Here is a 16429-nt window from a genome sequence, read left to right on the forward strand (position 1 = left end):
CCATCCAGAATCAATTGTAATCACATTTTTGTCTTAGGAATGCGACAAAAACCAAAAATATGATTGAACTCAAGTCTCCATGTGAGTAATCAATAGAAAATGTGTCATTTTGGGGGTGAACTACTCCTTTAACACATCAGGTGCCCAGAATTATTCGACGTTTAATTTGCTGGTGCCCATGGCAACCCGCCATTTTACCTACCTTCGAAGTACTGGCGAGAAAAGTAATCCGAGTAAATGTAATCCAAGTATGTCCTGTTTATTTAGCGAAAATCTTTTCTTTCAGTCAGGACCGTTTTTTATCAATTCTAAGTCACAGTGTTTGTGTTACGGCCGGTAGAAGAGGCTGCCGTTTTGAGAAAAAAAAGAAAAAAGGAAGAGAATCCGGAGAAAACAGCATTTTTGTGCAGCCGCTAAACAGGAAGTCAACGAGACAGACGGCACGTCCGGGTGACGTAATTTCGCGCTGCATGTTGGGAAATGGAGTTTGTTTCATCACCGCGGTAGCCATGCAGTAGCTACAGTACAGTATAGTTTACTGTACAACGCGTCGAACGCGTCGTGGGCACACGTAAACATCAAAGAGATTGGCGCGTGGGCACCACGTGGGCGTTTAATGAGTTAATTTACCAAAAAAAGACACATTTGAAACTTGGAGATACAAGGTTTCTACCCGACATCGACGATATATTCACACATTGGCGGCAGAGGCAACCACACCAACCTGCTCTTCAGGAGCAGTTCAAGGACCATTTCAGCCGGTTTCAACCTATCTTTGTATAATCGGTCCTCACATAATGGTCATTATAAGATGGCCCCATTTTTGTCTACTTGGTCGTGTCTCAGAGGAGGCCTGTGTGGACGTACAGAAACCTGCCTACACTACCAGTGACGTCATCGCTAGGAAGGTTTGGTCATTTGGAACAAGATTTCTCATGTTTAAAAATCAAATTAATGTGCATGAACGTTGGTTTTCTATTCTACATGTATGGATTCATGTCTCGCCTGTCCCGGAACAGTATCATTGATGATAATAGTAAATCCTGGGAAGAGCTGTCTCCAGTTCTGCATAAACACTGGAGAGTTAGCCTTTATGATTTTGTTGTTTTTGGTGAAACATCGGTTTTCGTGCAAGCTCCATCATATCATTGTTTTCCAGGAAAGAAAGTTTAAAAAGGGGGGGGGGGGGGGGAGGAGGGGGAGGAGGAAGCAAGTTCTCATTGGGGAACAATCCACACGAAGGAGGTCATTCAATATAAGAATCACGATCCGTCAAAGGAAAGTATTCCAGTGTGTATCATCAGGCCAGTCTAAAGTGACAGGCAGTGTTCAGGCCTTATTCAACAGTCTATTAGATCTGCTGTTGTTCCTGAACTTAGCCTGGCGGTGTCAGCCTCTATCACACCAGGTGTTGTGCCGTCTGGTTTATTAACCAGGCTATCCTGAACTGCCCTTGCCCACCAATGAGACACAACAGTGCCATATTATAGAGAGTATTAGTGAGGAGGACCAATTATGTGAAGATAAGGTTGAAAATGGGTGATGTGCTCCATTAAGAGTTCAGTGTCTTGCTCAAGGACTGCAACACACATGGTTGTGTGTGCGTATGTGGATATGACATGCATGGACACCCCAAACAATAAACCTCCCTCTGGAGTTAATTGTCTAGCAAATTGAAATCAGCTCTCATCGCCTATAAAAGTTTTGATGCCATCTGAAATGTGAAGGGTCATATTTAATCATTAACGTGCGTATCACACCATGTTGCACTAACCCATCTGCACTCTGTGTGTGTGTGTGTGTGTGTGTGTGTGTGCGTGCGTCTGTGTGTGTGCACATTCTTTGCACTTCCAGAATGGCATGGCCAGGAGAGGGTGGTGACTTAGATGAACTTTTCACATTTATTAACACATACAGTGCCTATCCCGAACATGTTCGGCTTTATTTCAATCCAATACAATTTTTTTTTAAATTTTACTTACCCTGAGCTGCTTGTAGAGCCGTGGGTGGTCCTGGCTCGTCCTACGCTAGCCAGCGAGCCATTTTACATTGTCCGACGATATATTCCATTAAAAATGGTTTAAAATACATTTTTGAGACCCCCAATGTTCACCGAATGTTCAGCGCCGCTTCCGGAACGTAGTCCAGTGTGCCTATCCCGAACAAGTTCGGCTTTTTTAATGAAATGAATAAAATGATCCGAGGCCTTCTGAAGCCTGGGCCTAAATTTTCAATCCAGTGGCCGAGGGCCGGCCGCCCCCCGGCCGGCCGGCCGGGGGGCGTAACGTCGCGAATCGCCGCCGAATCCAATGAAAAACCACATCTTTGAAGGGCCATATCTCTGGATTGTGTTTTTAGGGAGGCGGCGCGAGGTTTATTTACGGCAAAATCGCCGAAAAATGATCTTTAAAATTAGAAAATGCTAATAGCTATTGTGTAGCCATTTTCATCCGGGACCTTTCCATGACGTGCACGAACGTGAGCACGCGCGTCACTGCAACGTGAGTCCCCGGATGCTAATACGCTCGCCTATGGGACAAACCCTGGCATTCTTTGGTGCCCTCTAGGGGCTGGCACTGGAAGCGTTAACTTTATAATATATTCTATGTGCATGTCTACAGTGTATGAATGCATGTACTGTATGTCTCTTGTTCAAAATCAGGTTAGGCTATATTATGTTGTATTATGTTTTTTTTTTGTTTAAATTGATGTGTCTGACAATCCAATGTGGGATCGGTCAAGAAATTGTCCAGACAGGGAAAGAAAATATTAATTAATTCACACACACACACGCACGCACGCACGCACGCACGCACACACACACACACACACACACACACACACTGTTGTGGTGTCCTTTGTACGTATTTAAAGGTATTCTCATTGTAATGCCATCTGAAATACATGAATAATGGGTGTGTGATAAGCAATTATCGTTTATCGTGATCAAAAACACTCACGATAATCGTATCATGGAGATTTAATTCATCGTGATATCGTCCTCCATCATGCACTGGGATCAATTCACATTTTATTTGCCGAGCTGCACATCCAGTACCACTTAACCCCTCTATAATTGGTAAAAGGTACTTACTTACTTGATGCCGTCTTTTTTCTCTTTTTTCAGATCTACAAGCTCACAAGCTTGTGTTGTTGTTCTGCCGCAAGGATAATGCATTTTGATTATCATGATAATATCGTAAATCGCAAATTCTTTGGTCACAATAATCCTGATATGACATTTTCATATGGTCCCATCCCTATTGCACATACAGTATATATATGTCTCTGTTTCATAGTACTGGAAGTACGATCAGCCGTCCCTATCATTATGGGCTCCAATATCGGGACTTCAGTCACAAACACCATGGTGGCCATGATGCAGGCAGCAGAGAGGGACGACTTTAAACGGTGCGTTCTGGTGGTAAGATTATACAGTCCATGCCTCGCCGCTATATTCATTGCCTCTGTGACTTGAAGCCTAAAGCCTGATTTATCCCATAGCAGAGCTTGTCAGAATCACATTTCGTCACAGTCGGGCAGAAACCTTGTATCTCCAAGTTTCAAATTTGTACGTTTTCACGAAAAGTAAAGCCCTAGCTGCTTGAACATACAGGACTGTCCCACAAAACTAGTGAAAATAGCAGATCTACAAGCACACAAGGCGTTGTGTGCTTGCAGATCGGCTATTTTCACTAGTTTAAATCAATTTTAAAATGATCAATACCAAACAAACGTTTTTTTGGACATACAAGGCTTCCACCCGACAACGACGATTTGTCACATCGTAGGTTTACAGGTGTAAATCAGCTGGTGCAAGCTCCATCATATCGTTGTTTTCCAGGAAAGAAAGATTAAAGGGGGGTGGGGGAGGAGAAAGCAAGTTCTCATTGGGGAACAATCCACGCGAAGGAGGTAATCCAATATAGGAATCACAATCCGTCAAAGGAAAGTATTCCAGTGTGTATCAGGCCAGTCTAAAGTGACAGGCAGTGTTCAGGCCTTATTCAACAGTCTGGTAGATCTGCTGTTGTTGTGCAAGTTTTCGCCTGAATTTGACTGGCAGCGAATACATTAACCCCTTGACATGAAACTCATAATTAAAAACATGCATCAATAACCTTATCTGTTGCATTAAAATACCCATAGTTTTCTCCAATCGTTATATACTAGAGGGTCGCGGCCCTTCGGGCCGCTCACATCTAGTTAAAAAAATAGTAAAAAAAAAGTAAAAATAAATAAAAAAAAAGTAAAAAAAAAAAAGTAAAAAAAAATTGGGGGGGGGAACTATTGTGGCGGAACTATTGTGCCGCAGCGCACGTTTCCGGTCGGACATATTTGACCGGCGGACTATTTTATACAGAGGCAAAATATGAGGGTAATAACGAATACAACTGTATACAGAGGTTTGGAAACGACATCTTGCAAAGGTGACATGGGTGTTTGAATTTTTAAGCTATATTTAGTACATATGTAGTACATCTTGGCCAAGTGGTTTGGTATTTAAGTTAGCGATACATGACCCGGAAGTAGATCACTTACTCTTTTGTAATATAAAAGATTATATGTATACAGTCGGATTGAAAAAGGAGCGCTTGTTTTCTTGCAGTGTAAAAGAATTGCGTCATGGAGGTACCGACGTGATTTACAATTCTGTCTATCGGGACATACAGTAACTCGGACGGCGCTGGGTCTGCTGAAAGTGACTTCTTGGCGCTCGGCATGGCGACTCGCTTACTTAAGCTTGCTTGGCGGTGCCTCTCGTGGCTCAAGATCCCCTCTGTCGGTGAAAACGTGTGCAACTTTTTCAATCCGACTGTTTTTTCCACTCATACTGTGACATATAAATGAATAGATGAATAGATTGCAGATGAACTCAATCAATCATTTTTGGGTAATACTAAAGCCATAAAAGATTAGAAATGACTAAATCCATGTAGTGCATTCGCTGGGGCCACCATCCACGACTGCTTCAACTGGCTGTCGGTCCTGGTTCTGCTGCCTCTTGAAGCGGTCAGCGGCCTGATCACCTGGCTGGCCCACCTCATCGTCACCTGCTTCAGCATCCAGAGTGGGAAGGATGCTCCTGAGATGCTCAAGGTCATCACTGAACCCGTCACCAAGCTCTTCATACAGGTATGAACCATTGAGAATCACTCACTAACCTCAATGTCCACTGGTGACCAAGCTGATATAAAACCACAAAACTTGGAGAAGCTGAGACATTTGCTCTTAAAGGTCTTTTACATTCTTTTTTCATGACCTCAATTACACCCAAAAAACCTGAACTTTCAACATTCAGTGGTTTTTCTGTAATATTAGTTATTTGAATAATTAGGCTCGGAAAAGTGAGTTAATTGGGGGGGCGTCGCACGCGCGTCAATGCGCATGCACGTGACGTTTTCGGTGGGGTGACATGACGTGACGTTTCCAAGCTGTTTGACGAAAATAGCAGATCCACAAGCTCACAACGCCTCGCAGCGCCATGGTGTTGTGAGCTTGTAGATCTGCTATTTTTGGCAAATGTTCGAGACGGGTCCGACTGCAGTACGCAGGAGCCTTGGAGGGGGTGGAGCCTTGGAGGGGGCTGGCATTGGAGGAGGCGGGCATTGGAGGAGGCGGGCATTGGAGGGCCTTGTAGGGAGCCTTGGAGGGGGCGGGCCTTGGAGGTGTCCATTTCTTAGGTATATGACGCTCTGAATGAAACTGAATGAAACTGAGACAGGTTTGAACAAACTTACTGCCCCCTGCACTGAGTCAAACTAATAAATGACAAGCATTTAACTTACTCCTTTTTCTGAATTATTATATTATTATAAAATAATTGACAAGCATTAATAATCATTGAGAAAAAGGTGTAAGTTATAACTTACTTAGAAAAAGGAGTAAGTTAGTCTAAAACTCCTTTTTCTCAATGGTTATATTATAAAATGATTATGATTATTAATGCTTGTCATTCTAATATTTGTTTTAAATAATCATTATTTAAAACAAATATTAGAATGACACGCATTTAACTTACTCCTTTTTCTAATTGATTATAAATTATTATGATTATTAATAATCTCTCGACCACGGCAGCGGAGGTCCGTGAGAGGTGCCGTGGTCGTGGGACCCCCACATGGTGGCCGTGAGTCGGCCGTCCTGCGGGGATCCCTCGCCGCCCGCTGCGGTCGCCTGCGTTGTCGGCGGCGAGAGACACCCCGGTGGAGGGTTGGACACCCCGGTCCATGCCGGCCGGACCCCCTTCCCTCCTCCTCCGTGTCCGTGATAGACCCCCTCTCCTATCGCTGTCCCACCCCTTGTCTTCCCTTCACTGTCCCCGGCTTGAGAGAGCTCCACAGCCCGCCTCTTCTGTCACTGTCCCCGGCTAGGGTGAGCTAAAACACCCCGGTCCTCCCTTCACTATCCCCGGCTATTAGAGAGCTTAAACACGCCGCCTCTTCTATCACTGTCCCCGGCTAGAGGGAGCTGGCCACCCCGCCTCTCCCTTCACTATCTCCGGCTAGAAAGAGCTCCACACCCACCCCGCCTCTCCTCTCACTGTCCCCGGCTACAGAGGGTGTCTCTCGCCGCCGACAACGGGGCGAACCGCAGCGGGCGGTGAGGGAGAGCACTAGCAGCCACGAGCGGATCAAACATCCACCCTCTGCCCGGGGGAAAGAGCCTTTACGGCGGATACAACCTCCACCCTCTGCCCGGTCCTCCCCCCGCTCTGCAACAACCTTCACTCGCTCAACCTTCACTCGCTCACAACAGCCTCCTCGGGGACAGTGATATGTTTTTCATGTAATCCACCGTGAAGGTTGTTCCAGAGCGGGGGGAGGACCGGGCAGAGGGTGGAGGTTGTATCCGCCGTAGAGGCACTTTCCCCCGGGCAGAGGGTGGATGTTTGATCCGCTCGTGGCTGCTCTCCCTCGCCGCCCGCTGCGGTCGCCCTGTTGTCGGCGGCGAGAGACACCCCGGTGGAGGGTCGACACTCACGGCTACCGTGTCGACCCTCCACCGGGAGACCCGATGGTCACCTCGCCTCGCCGATGACCGTCACCTCGCCTCGCGTTGCCGTGAGTCAGCCACCGCAGGGCGGCTGACTCACGGCTACCGTGTCGACCCTCCACCGGGAGACCTGATGGTCACCTCGTCCTCGCCTCGCCGATGACTGTCACCTCGCCTCGCCGGTGACGGTCAACGGCTCCGCCGAGGCTATAGCGGCGGGGGCCTCGCTGCTGACCACCGGGGTGTCTCTCACCGCTGATTTATTATTAAAAGAATTAATATAGTAGAAACTATTTACTGTATTATTATTATTACTATATTAAAATAAACTATTTACTATATTATTAATATAGTAAATAGTTTATTTTAAAGAAACGTGTTATTTTCCTGTGTTCAATAAGAATTAATAATCCATGGCGAAAACAGCCGATCTACAAGCCCACAAAGCGTTGCGCTTGCTTGCGTTGTGAGCTTGTAGGTCTGCTGTTGATTCTATTGGATACTATGAACCTTTCTAATCCGCCTCCAGCTCCTCCAATGCCCGCCTCCTCCAATGCCGGGCCTCCTTACTGAGTACTGCAATCGGACTCTATTGAAATGTTCTGCCAAGAATAGGGATGCTATTGTTCAAGTGGTTAATGTAAAAAACAGGGGAAAACTTTCATATCACACAATGATTTGGAGGACCCCCTGTAGTAACTCTGAGGACCCCCTAGGGGTCCCGGACCCCCTGTTGAAGACCCCTGCACTAAGGCATCATCACAACAGTGCAACATTAGCACAATAGCCAGCAGCATTAGCTTATCATTACTCTAATATAGTCACGACTCACCACCAGCTGATCCTGCTGAGGATGAGAGGACGCGGTTTAATGCCTTTAGCCTACGTTGTCTTCTTGTCTTGGGGTTTTGTTTGTATATTCCTTATGCCTGCGTTGTTTTCACCACAGGGAGAGAGAGACGGACGACCGTCAAATGGGGGCGTCCATTGAAAGCCATTTCCTCTCTAAACGGTGCACATTTCAAAACAAGAGCCTTTCTTTTTTTTCATCTATACTATCGATCATTCAACACATGTTTATTTTGAAATTGTATTGGAAATAGAAGTAGCCAGATAGCCCCAACTTCATGCCACTGATGTCAGAGCCTAGGCTGGGCTCTGCTTCAGGCTATGGGAGAATTTTCTTTTCTCATCGGCCAGAAGTGTGTACACACCGTACATGTGCGTCCCCCCCCCCCCCCCCACTACATCCCTGGTTGTATCACCTTTGCTGTGACTTTCCACTGTGTTTGTATCATTCCAATTCACCATTTACCAGTTACCTGTTACTTTTCCCTGTGTTTGTATCGTTCCAATTCACATTTTTTCTTTACCATTTACCACTTTGGTTGTTGCGTTCCAAAAGAAGCAACAATTAACAGGAAGGTTCCTGAACTACGACACCTACAAGAATCATCTTTGCAAGTCAAAATGCAACAGAAAAACACCTACAGTACCATGGCTCACTGGAGTGAGCCTTGTTACATTTTAATTAGGGCTGGAATGCGATTAAAATTTTTAATCTAATTAATTACAGGCTCTGTGATTAATTAATCGCAATTAATCACATTTTAATCGCACATCGATATTTGACCTGAGAAGCATTTTTTTCATGTAAAACACATTTTGTTGTACGAGGGAATCAACAAGTGAGTTTTTTAATCTAAATTTCACATCCACTGGGCCAAGCGAAGCGCTCTGATCGGCTACTTCTCCCTTTGCGTTTGTTGTCTCTTCTTGGTTGGTGCATCGCTATGATCGGTGTGCCCGAAACTGAAGGTTCTGTGGTGCAAAAACTAAGTGCGATTAAAATGGGTATTTCTTTTAATCGCGTTAATTTTCTGTAATTAATTAATCGCAATTAATCAGTTAAAGTCCCGGCCTTAATTTTAATACATGTTTTAAGGACCAGTACTATGATTGGTAAAAACAGCATGTCATACTGTAATTGCTTTAATTTCTCCCATAGTTAGACAAGGATGTGATCGTGGGACTTGCCATGGGAGATGAAAGCATGAGGAACAGGAGCCTGGTGAAACGCTGGTGTCAGGCTGACATTGCCATGGTAAACATTTACCCGTCACATTATGAACCCTGTTAAACAGTGTTTAATATCGGTATTAAAAGAGATGTCTGCAGGGCGTCCGGTGGCCTACTGGTCAAGGCGCATATCACATAGGCACCGCCACATAGGCAGGGTTGCTGCGGCGTCGCCGGTTCGATTCCCGATCTGGATGACGTTTACCGCATGTCACTCCCCATCTCTCTCCCCATTTCCTGTCAGTCTACTGGACCTCCCTTGGTCAATAAAGGCATAAAAAGCCTATAAAAATAAATTATATATATATATATAAAAAAAAATCACACCCGTGTGAAGTGGAGCTGTGTGAGTGTGTGACATTTGAAGAAAATGGAGCAAAAAGTGTGTTTTGGAGAAAATTCAAGATGGCGGAAAATCTACCCTGGCAAAATGGAGCAAAAAGTGTGTTTTGGAGAAAATTCAAGATGGCGGAAAATCTACCCTGGCGCAAATGGGCGTGGCCTATATGGGGAGATGCGTCTTGACCCAAGGAATCCAGGGAAAAAAGAATTTTACGGTTCAAGAGTTACGGGGGCAAAACGTAAAGTGGGCCGTTATAGCGCCACCATGAGGCCGAGTGATGTAATTATTTTTCGATTCATTCTTAAAATCATTATGAATCTCCTCTCTGAGGTTTGAAACTGTAGCTCCTATGGTTTACGAGAGAAAAATACTTGAAAGTGATTTCTTGCATTGTCCCATTATAAGTCAATGGGGACAATTAAGCGTCGTTTTTTGCCGATTACGTCGGCATGGTAAGGCGGATCGGAACGAAAGGTAATAGAACACCATTCCCGGCCGAGCCGCACATTTTGATGTATATATTGCGCGAGTGGCGTAAATGGTGCGGCACTAGTTACGCGCCGAAGTCAGGCTACATACACACAGACAGACAGACACACACACAGACAGACCCACACAGCCACGTATAGGGAGCTGCACACAGCTCCAAAAAAAGAGATGTCTTCAGACAGCAGTTGGTATAGAAGAGCTCGTCGGTGCTCAACAGGGACAACTTGCATCAAAGAGAACAATATGTGGGCGCTTCAGGAGACTACCCAAATAAAGAATACTGGAACACTGGACTGGTCTGCACGTTGTTTTATTATTATCTTCCTTTATTGCATCTTAGGGTCCTGTTTGACTCTGAGGAAGATGCTGCTGAGCATCGAAACGTCATGCAGTCACCCCTGCAAAAAAGAACTTGCAGACCAGTCGAGTGCTCCAGTATTCTTTATTTGGGTAGTCTCCAGAAGTGCCCACATATTGTTCTCTTTGACCCTGTTTAATATCCTCTGTACACAATCAGGGTTTTATTTTTTGTGTGGAAGCGGTCTGACTCAGTGTATCATACCTGCTTTTCATCATACTTTCCTCTGTTTCTGTTTCTTCAGCCCATTGTGAATGTGAGCGCTCCAGTCAACTGTAGCAGCAGCGCCTCCTGCTGGCTGGCTGCTAACATGACCTTGATGAAACAGAACATGACTACAGAGATCACCAGCGTTCAGAGATGTGACTTACAACTCAGCACCTCATTGTTTTAATTTGACAAATACGCATGACTATTATATTGTGCATTACATGCTGTTATACACTTAAGCTTTAGATGAAGTATTATCTTCAGTATTTCTCAAGTTGCGCTCATTTTTGAGCGGTGGTCACACCGTCTCCTATACGTGGCCGTGTGTGTGGGTATGCGTGCGTGTCTGTATGTAGCCTGAGTCTGTATGTAGCCTGAAATACCTTTGCTAACCACACATGTTAAGGGAGGGGCGCTGTTGTTCAGGCCAGGCACACTCACAATCATACTCACTCACTCACAATCATACTCACACACACACACACACACACACACACACACACACACACACACACACACACACACACACACACACACACATACACACACACAAACGCAGCCTCCACCGCTCAGTTCACACAAGTGTGATTTTTATCTACAGTGCAATGTTTGTGCCCAGTGTGAAATGGCGTGCACTGATTCATCCCCAGCACTGTCTCTCTGGTCAGGCAGGCACCTGTTTGCGTCTGCCCAGCTGTCCGACTTGGCCGTGGGGCTCATTCTTCTGGCAGGCTCCCTCGTCGTCCTCTGCACATGTCTGGCCGTCCTCGTCAAGGTACTCAACTCCCTTCTAAAAGGCCAAGTGGCAACGGTCATCCAGAAGGTCATTAACACAGGTGGGCATACCTGGAATTTCAGGGGCAATTCTCGCTATTTCCATGTGTCATTATTTCGACTAAGGGTTAGGTTTTAGGGTTAGGTTTAGGCATAGTTTTACTGAGGTTAGGGTTAGGGTTTGGGTTAGATTTAGGTATAGTGGTTAACATACACCACAAGGTTGGCATTCGCCAGTGTCGGCAGGTTAGTATTTTACCAGGTTAACATTCACCTACATCAAACAAATGGAACGTCGAACAAATGTTAGGGTTAGGGTTGAAATCGACACACTCCAGAATAGACATCAAAGGGGGCTTGAGCCCCTGCCCTTTTATCCGCCTGTAAAAAAAGTGCCCTCTCCAGACCATAAATGCAGTTTTTACAATGGTGAAAGAAATGCAAATGCTCCCTTTCCATGACATACCCGAAGGCAGCATTCAAGAGAATTGCCATGTCCAAACTCTCCTGAACTTGAATACAGCATAATGTTGAAAGAATTGCCCTCTCTGTGTAGAACTCCATGCCGTTACGCTACATCTCCAGTATTAACTTGATTGTGCTTAGTTCAGCGTGGTATCAAGTACTGAAAATAGCCGACTCCCAAGCTCACAACAGGTTGCAGTGCGATGCGTTGTGAGCTTGGAGGTCTGCTATTTTGATATTTCCACCAAAAGGCACTTTTAGATTTGGTTAGGGTTAATCCTCCTAACCCTAATCGCAATCCTAACATCAACAGCTGACGGCAATGAAGAATGAGTCGACAAACCAAATTAAAAAAAGGTAATTTCTGATTTCTCCACCACGATAGATTTACCGTACCCGTTTGGCTGGCTGGCAGGATATGTGGCGATGTTGATGGGCGCGGGGATGACATTCATTGTCCAGAGTAGCTCTGTCTTCACTTCGGCCTTGACCCCACTGATAGGTGAGTGACCCTTGGCCCACATATGTGTTGTGAACTTGTGTGTGTTTAAAGGGATATTTCACTTTCAAAAGTCAAAACGTCTAATCAGGCTTTTCGGAACACCCGTGACTGGGTAGCTAACGGGTATTTGATATACATTTTATCCGACACGCCCCCCTTCCTATACAAACCTATACTCCATTTTAACCATGATAGATTCATCAAAAACACCTGTCCTTGGTTCTTGTGACTCATACTGTCCTCTTAATACGTGAGCAGGTTGTGTTTTTCCAATTACTTTTTTCATTATTATTATAATTCTTTTTAATTATAATTATTATTATTATAATTCTTTTCATATATATATATATATATATATATATATATATATATATGAAAAAGGAATTGAAAAAACATGGCCTGCTCACGTATTAAGAGGACAGTATGAGTCCAGAACCAAGGATGGGTGTTGTTGATGAATCTATCATGGTTAAAATGGAGTTAGAAGTTACAATGGGTTTGTATAGGAAGGGGGCATGTCTGATAAAATGAATATCAAATATCTAAATACTGAATCGAGCGACTTAAAAACTGTCTGGGGCGTTCACAAAAACCTGATCAGACGATAAAATTACCAAATAGTTATTTTGAAAGTGAAATATCCCTTTAAAAGATGGGTGACACTTTTAAGAACAAAATCCAATTCTCTATGGTTCTTGTCCTGCAAAATATATAGCACATATTATATAGCACATTTCAATACGACTGTGGACTATTAAAGGAAATGAGGTGAATTACACATTTTTCCACCATAGAAAATGCAGATTGTTCTGTAAAAACATATGTCACAGGAACATCATACTGAGATTGCCAGGATAAAGCTGGATTTCAAGCTATTGCCTGCATGCAAGCTAAACTCAAGTCATGATTCTCTAGGCAGGCTTGTCATTTAGACAGATAAGCTTGTTTTCTGGTGTCCTGCTGGGCATCTATATTGCTTTGCTATCCATGTTAAACCACAGGGGGGGTCAGATGACCTCAGCATCTCAGCAATTGAAACCCAATCAGAATGCTCTTCTCTTTAGAGCAGTGAAATGATAAGAAAGGCTTATCGTCACTGCGGGCAGAAACCTTGTATCTCCAAGTTTCAAATGTGTACGTTTTTTTACCTGTAAAGCCCTGCTTCATCACACAAGACTGTCGAACAAAACTAGTGAAAATAGCCGATCTACAAGCACACAACACGTTGTGTGCTTGTAGATCGGCTATTTTCACTCGTTTAAATCATTTTTAAAATGATAAACACAAGACGAACGGTACCGACGGACCGAACGCACCTGAGGAGGGCCGGTCACGTCGCTGAGGTAATACATTAAACAATGTATTACCGGCACTGATACCTACTGCACCACCGGCTATATAAAACATGTCATAACTCTCTCTCTCTCTAAAGACTATGTACAGTGTCCTTGAGTCTGAGAAAGCTATTATTTAGCTCTGTCTATTGTACCACACTTCAACAAATTGAATAGAGCCACAGTAGCGCACTTGGCCCATGATATCTAACTCGCTAGACATTTATTTTTTGAGTGTCTTTGACTTTACTCGTTTTATTGAAAACAAAATCCAAGAAATCATGCTTGATCCCAGAAAGGACGGCTCGAACAAAGGGCATTCTGTCTTCAGGTGAAAATAGTGAGGATTTGTTTCAATTTACCTCCTGCCCTGTGGAAAGAAAGATATATAGAAGCAGCAGGAAGCTTCTTCCAGAGGCCGATGAGGATTATAAATTAACTGCCCCCGTCCCCTGCTCCCCTCCCCGTCCTCCTAACAAACTGAACTGAACTGAACTGTTCTCATCCACTGAGTCAAAGGGCCCAGCTGATTTAATGACATCATATAATCATCCCCTCCTCTTTTACCATACACCCAACACTGTGGGTGTGGCTAATTTCGGCTGGGTCACCACCCACCTGACAACCAGGCATACCTACAGTAATGAACTGGTAGGTGTGGCCACATAAAAACCTAATTTTAACACATTCTGTACACTTTATTGGAAGAAAATCTTCCTCCTAGTATAATCAAAATACCTGATCATCATGTTTTAGGGGAGAAAAATCATGTCGCCCCATCTTTAAACATTGCACGATGGGAATGTATGTACTGTGCTGTTAAAGGACAACTTCACCCATTGTCAACCCATCTTCATACGGTATAATTGGTCCTCACTAAATGCTCATTATAATAATAGCACCATTTTTGTCTACCTCATCTGTGTCTGCAGAGAAGGACTGCATGTGGACAGTAACAGAAACCCACCTACCAGGGACATCATTGCTGGGGAATCCAAGCTAATAGAAATGGCAAGCTTTATATTTCTGGAAAGTTAGCATGATATAATGGAAGCCATTTTTCTCACGTTAATAGAAGAACAAAAAAGCCTGCCTAATTATGATGTCATTAGTAGGTGGGTTTCTGAAGTGTCCAGAGTACTCCTATGAGACACAGAAAATTATATACATTTGGGGATTCTTGACAAGACAATGTTTACTGTTGTAAACAACCATGTTATGTATATCTTCAGGTATTGGTGTGATCAGCCTGGAGAGGGCGTACCCCCTGACACTGGGTTCCAACATTGGAACCACTGCTACTGCCCTTCTGGCAGGCCTGGCCAGTCCTGGGGACAAGCTGGCTGCTGCTATACAGGTACAGTAGAAAGCAGTTACATGTTGTAAAATGATTATTCCAGAGGCAAAACACATAAAAGAAGGACATAATATGAAGACAATGAACATTAAAATGTTGCTCTTCTGTGTTATTCATGTTACACGATTAATGAAATAGCCACATAAATCTCATAGTAAGTGTTACCGAAGTTGGGAACATGGAAATAGTTTGATTTTGTTTCAAATATAAAGTGTGTTACGAATAAAATGTATTATTATTATTAAGAACTCAGAGATCAGAAGTATTTTTTTCAGAGTTTTTACTTAAAGGGGAAGACCACCCATTTTCAATATTGAACTATGTCATAATATACCTTAGTTTGGTGCCAATCCCGAGTTTCCCGAGTTTGTATTGGTACCCTATCAGTTCATTTGAATGTTCACATCTTAAAATTACTTTGACAGAATGTATATTTATATTTTCTATCATGGCTTTGTACTCTTTAGATCGCCTTGTGTCACTTTCTCTTCAACATCTTCGGCATCTTGCTGTGGTACCCTGTGCCCGCCACACGCCTGCCCATACGGATGGCTCGGGTCCTGGGCGAGCGCACCGCAAAGTACCGATGGTTCGCCGTGCTGTACCTGCTCCTTTGCTTCCTGCTCCTGCCCTTGCTGGTGCTGGGCCTCTCGCTGGCCGGCTGGCAGGTCATGGTAGGCGTGGGCGCTCCCTTCCTGGGCGTGACCACCTTCGTCTCCATCGTGAACCTGATGCAGTCTCACAGCCCCCGCCAGCTGCCTAGCCGGCTACGGAGCTGGGACTTCCTGCCTGCGTGGATGCGCTCCCTCAAACCACTCGACCGTCTGATCGCCAAGGCGTCCGTTTGCCGTCGTCCCGGACCCGGACGGGGAGGGGGTGGAGGGGACGGTGAGGCGGCCACCTCCACGCAGACACCCCCCAGTGACCCTAAAACTCCCTCTATTCAGAGGAAGCTGGAGGCGGCGTACGACAACCCCATCTTGGCCTACGTGGATGAGAACAGGGGAGGCGCGCGCGTGTTCAAACTGAAGGGGTTGGAGCGCTGCAACAGCACTCCACTCTAAACAGAGCATTAGCAACGCAGAGCGCAGCTCAATGGCATCACATCCAACCATGTCTGATGTCATTGCAGCTGGTAAGGTCTTTACACACCAGGGGCGTGATGAATAAATTATGCAAAAACACTCAAAAAATATGCAATATTCACTCGAGTGAAATTATTCATGTGAAGCCTCTGTGCGGAAGCTCATAAAAATCAACCTTGTTCCAAATTAAAATTATGTCGCTTTATCGCCATGTAATATTCATCTTCTGTGGGGAAGATCCATGGGGATCAAACTGGTGTTTGTTTGTTGCAAGCCTTCCTTCATTTCAAAAAGTATATTTTCAGGTGAATTAATCACACAAATAATGCCCCCAGTGTGTAAGGACTGTAAGGCTAATAATTACTGGCTTAAACGTTGTTCCAATGTGGTAGATAATTAAAATGTAATGATCCTTCGTCCAGAGTCCACAAAAAGTA

The 16429-nt window shown here is 44.5% G+C and overlaps 1 protein-coding gene across 1 annotated transcript in view; it reads left to right on the forward strand.

The window, feature by feature from the left end:
• Positions 1 to 15971, forward strand: part of slc34a1b (solute carrier family 34 member 1b) — a gene marked incomplete at both ends in the record, with an annotated part of 20764 nt that extends 4793 nt beyond the window's left edge. Inside the window, 7 exons of the mRNA XM_080746736.1 lie at positions 3300 to 3411; positions 4941 to 5136; positions 9005 to 9100; positions 11077 to 11311; positions 12100 to 12216; positions 14783 to 14907; positions 15375 to 15971. Coding sequence (XP_080602862.1) covers positions 3300 to 3411; positions 4941 to 5136; positions 9005 to 9100; positions 11077 to 11311; positions 12100 to 12216; positions 14783 to 14907; positions 15375 to 15971 — 1478 coding nt within the window. The remainder of the gene's footprint in view (positions 1 to 3299; positions 3412 to 4940; positions 5137 to 9004; positions 9101 to 11076; positions 11312 to 12099; positions 12217 to 14782; positions 14908 to 15374) is intronic.
• Positions 15972 to 16429: the final 458 nt, after the last annotated feature.

The sequence above is a fragment of the Nannobrachium achirus genome, assembly GCF_963921795.1.
Source record: "Nannobrachium achirus genome assembly, chromosome: 17".
NCBI classification, from domain to species: domain Eukaryota; kingdom Metazoa; phylum Chordata; class Actinopteri; order Myctophiformes; family Myctophidae; genus Nannobrachium; species Nannobrachium achirus.